Here is a 4,462-nt window from a genome sequence, read left to right as displayed (position 1 = left end):
AATGTGGGCGGAGTGCAGCATTCTCTCTGAAAGTGGTGGTGAAAATGTCTGGAAGAGGAAAGGGCAGTGGGAAAGCTCGCTCCAAGGCGAAGTCTCGGTCGTCCCGGGCTGGCCTGCAGTTCCCGGTGGGCCGTGTTCACAGGCTCCTGAGAAAGGGTAACTATGCTGAGCGTGTGGGTGCCGGAGCGCCGGACTATCTGGCTGCGGTGCTGGAGTATCTGACGGCTGAGATCCTGGAGCTGGCCGGCAACGCGGCCCGGGACAACAAGAAGACCCGCATCATCCCCAGGCACCTGCAGCTGGCCGTGCGCAACGACGAGGAGCTCAACAAGCTGCTGGGAGGGGTGACCATCGCTCAGGGCGGGGTGCTGCCTAATATCCAGGCCGTGCTACTGCCCAAGAAATCTGCCGCTTCTGGATCTGCTAAAAAGTGAAGAGAGTATTCTTGAATCTGACAACCCAAAGGCTCTTTTAAGAGCCACTCACAGCATCTGTAAAAGGAGCTACACTGTCATCTCTGTCAGGTTTATTTTACTTTTAACGTGGATAAGCTTGAACTTTGAACCTGAGATCGGTCAATTACTATTGCCTTGTTGTTGAATACTTGTGGTTTGGAGATACTGATGTTGGACTGGGGTGTATAAAATTAAAAACCAGGTTTATTTGTATGCACTAGTTTTCATCACGTGCTTGTAGAATGTAAGATCGTAAGGTTCCGTAATTTAGACACTGTCCCCATGACTTGTCCTACCTGCCTATCTTCTTTTCCACCTACCCACTCCACCCTCTCCTCCCTAACCTATCACCTTCATCCCCTCCCCCACTCACCTATTGTACTCCATGCTACTTTCTCCCCACCCCCCTCTTGCTTATCTCTCCACGCTTCAGGCTCTCTACCTTTATTCCTGATGAAGGGCTTTTGCCCGAAATGTCGATTTCGCTGCTCCTTGGGTGCTACCTGAACTGCTGTGCTCTTCCAGCACCACTAATCCAGAATCCGTGATTTAGATGTTTCAGTAAGATCAAAGAAATTGGCAAAAGAGATGGGGGTGGGTAGTATGCGTTGGGTTTAGAAACAGGAATGGAGAGGTCACACTGGGAGTTATCTATAGGCCTCTCATTAGTTTCAGAGATTTAAAGGAAAGGATAGTAAAGATGATTCTCAATAACAGCAAGAGTGACAGTAGTTGTTATGGAGGACTTCAATTTCCCAAATATTGACTGGGAATACTATCGTTCAAGTACTTTAGATGGGTTAGTTTTTGTCCATTGTGTGCAAAAGGGTCTTCTGCCACAGTATGTAGACAGGTCAACAGGGGACAAAACCACATTGGATTTGGTACTGGGTCATGAACCTGGCCAGGTGTTAGATTTGGAAGTAGCTGAGCACTTTGGTAATGATCACACTTCGGTTATGTTTAGCGATGGAATACGTATACACCAGAGGGCAAGAGCTACAGCTGGGGGGAAGCCACTTACAATGTGATTAGACAAGATTTAGTATGCATAGCATGGGGAAGGAAACTGCAAGGGATAGGCACATTAGAAATGTGGAGCTTCTTCAAGGAACAGCTACTCTGTGCCCTTGATAAGTATGTAACTGTCAGGCAGGGATGAAATTGTCGAGTCCATCAACCTTGGTTTACTAAGGAAGTTGAACTGCTTGTCAAGAGGAAGAAGGCAGCTTATGTTCGATGAGAAGTGAAGGCTCAGTTCAGGCAATTGAGTGTTACAAGGTAACGCGGAAAGAACTAAAAATAGAGCTAATACGAGTGAGGAGGGGGCCTGAGAAGTTGTTGGTGGGTAGGATCAGGGAAAGCCCTAAAGACTTGTATAGGCATATAAGGGATAAAAGAATCACTAGTCAGTTTAGGGCCAATCAAGAACAGTAGTAGGAGTTGTGTGTGGAGTCAGAGGAAATAAGGGAAACGCTAAATAATCATTTTTTTGTCAGTATTCACACTGGAAAATGACAATTTTGTCAAGGAGAATGCTGAGAAACATTTGCAAGACGAGTTGGGATCCAGTTTCATAAGGAGGAGGTACTAGAAATTTTGAAAAGTGTGAAAATACATAAATGCCTTGGGCCAGATGGGATTCATCGTAGGATTCTCTTGGAAGCCACGGAGGAGATTGCCGAGAGTTTGACTTTGATCTTTGTCATCATTGTCTACAATAATAGCACCAGAAGACTGGAGATAGCAAATGGTGTTCCCTTGTTCAAGAAGGAGAGTAGAGTAGACACCACCCTGGTAATTACAGACCAGTGACCCTTAGTTTGGTTGTCAGCAAAGTGTTGGTAAAGGCTAGAAGAGATAGGACTTTTAATTATCTTTAAAGGAATATGTTGGTTACGGATAGTCAACACGGTTTTGCGAAGTTAAGTTGTGCCTCACAAACCTTATTGAGTTCCTTGAGAAGGTGCCCATTCGGGTGAATGAGGGGATGTGTATGTGGCTTTTGATAAGGCGTTTGCTAAGGTTACCCATGGTAGCCACTGCGGAGGCATAGGATTTAGGGCAATTTAGTGGTTTCAATCAGAAATTGGCTAGCTGAAAGACAACAGAGGATGGTGGTTGATGGGAAATGTTCAAGATCCTGTTTGTAATCTGAGGGTAACCTTCTTCGCTGCTCACTACACCTCCAATTTTATTTTCATCTGTAAACTCACTTACTGTACCTCTTATGCTCGCATCCAAATCATTTATGTAAATGACAAAAAGTAGAGGACACAGGACATATCCTTGTGGCACTCCACTGGTCACAAGCCTCCAGTCTGAAAAACAACCTTCCACCATCACCCTCTGTCTTCTGTCTTTGAGCCAGTTCTTTATTCAAATGGCTGGTTCTCCCTGTATTCAGTGATATCTAACTTTGCTAATCAGTCTCCCATGGGGAACCTTGTTGAACACCTTACTGAAGTCCATACTACTGCTCTGACCTCATCAATCCTCTTTGTTACTTCCTCAAAAAACTCAATCAAATTTGTGAGACATGATTTCCCATGCACAAAGCCACGTTGACTATCCCTAATCAGTCTTTGCCTTCCCAAGTACATGTCCATCCTGTCTCTCAGGATTCCCTCCAACAACTTGCCTACCACCAACATCAGGCTCACTGGCCTATAGGACACTGGCTTGTCCTTACCATCCTTGTTAAACAGTGGCACCACGTGAGCCAACCTCCAGTCTTCTGGCACGTCACCTGTGACTATCGATGATGCAAATTTCTCAGTAAGAGGCCCCAGCAATCATTTCTCTGGCTTCCCACCGAGTTCTAGGGTACACCTGATCAGGTCCTGGACATTTATCCACCTTTACCCATTACAAGACATCCAGCACTTCCTCCTCTGTAATATAGACATTTTGCAAGATGTCACCATCTATTTCCCTACCTTTTCCACACTAAATATCGATGCAAAATACTAATTTAGTATCACCTCCATTTTCTGCGTCTCCACACAATGGGCTGAGAAGTGGTTGGCAGATGGAATTTAATTCAGATAAATGTGAGGTGCTGCATTTTGGGAAAGCAAATGTTAGCAGGACTTGTACACTTCATGATAAGGTCCTAGGGAGTGTTGCTGAACAAAGAGACCTTGGAATGCAGGTTCATAGCTCCTTGAAAATGGAGTTGCAGGTGGATAGGACAATGAAGAAGGCGTTTGATATGTTTTCCTTCATTGGTCAGAATATTGAGTACAGGAGTTGTGAGGTCATGTTGCAGTTGTACAGGACATTGGTTCGGGCACTGTTGGAATATTGTGACAAGTCTGGTCCCCTTCCTATCGAAGAAATGCTGTGAAAATTGAAAGGGTTCAGAAAAGATTTACAAGAAGTTGCCAGGGTTGGAGGATTTGAGCTATAGGCAGAGGCTGAACAGGCTGGGGCTGTTTTCCCTGGAGAGTCGGAGGCTGAGAGGTGATCTTATAGAGGTTCACAAAATCATGAGGGGCATGGATAGGGTAAATAGTCAAAGCCTCTTTCCTGGGGTCGGAGAGTCCAGAACTAGAGGGCATAGGTTTAGGGTGAGAGGGGAAAGATATAAAAGGGACCTATGGGGCAACGTTTTCATACAGAGAGTGGTAAGTGTATGGAATGAGCTGCCAGAGGAAGTTATGGAGGCTGGTACAATTGCAGCATTTAACAGGAATTTGGATGGGTCTACGAAGGCCAGTGTGCTTCCAATTAAACCCGTTCGACTATAACCTGGTGTTGTACAACTTTTAACCTTTTTACAGCCTTTTTTACAGCCTTTTTCATCATTCCTGATGAAGTGCTCATGCCCAAAACGTCAACTCTCTTGCTCCTCAGATCCTGCCTGACCTTCAGTGCTTTTCCAGAACTACACTTTTTGACTTTGACCTGCAGTCGCTTTTCCAGAACTACACTTTTTGACTTTGACCTGCAGTCCTCATTTTCTCCACATCCAAATGTATTATCATTTAAACAATGCAGCTAAT

At 45.1% G+C, this 4,462-nt stretch overlaps 1 protein-coding gene across 1 annotated transcript; it reads left to right on the top strand.

Moving 5' to 3' along the window:
* The first annotated feature begins 44 nt into the window (after nucleotides 1-44).
* LOC122546361 (late histone H2A.2.2-like) lies at nucleotides 45-769 on the top strand. Its single transcript, XM_043685097.1, has one exon. The coding sequence runs from the start codon at nucleotides 45-47 to the stop codon at nucleotides 432-434; it is 390 nt and encodes a 129-aa protein (XP_043541032.1). The 3' UTR covers nucleotides 435-769.
* Nucleotides 770-4,462: the final 3,693 nt, after the last annotated feature.

Source organism: Chiloscyllium plagiosum, unplaced genomic scaffold (assembly GCF_004010195.1).
Source record: "Chiloscyllium plagiosum isolate BGI_BamShark_2017 unplaced genomic scaffold, ASM401019v2 scaf_35677, whole genome shotgun sequence".
NCBI lineage: Eukaryota > Metazoa > Chordata > Chondrichthyes > Orectolobiformes > Hemiscylliidae > Chiloscyllium > Chiloscyllium plagiosum.
The sequence above is the reverse complement of the archived record's forward strand: the minus strand, read 5'-3'. Positions and strand labels throughout refer to the sequence as shown.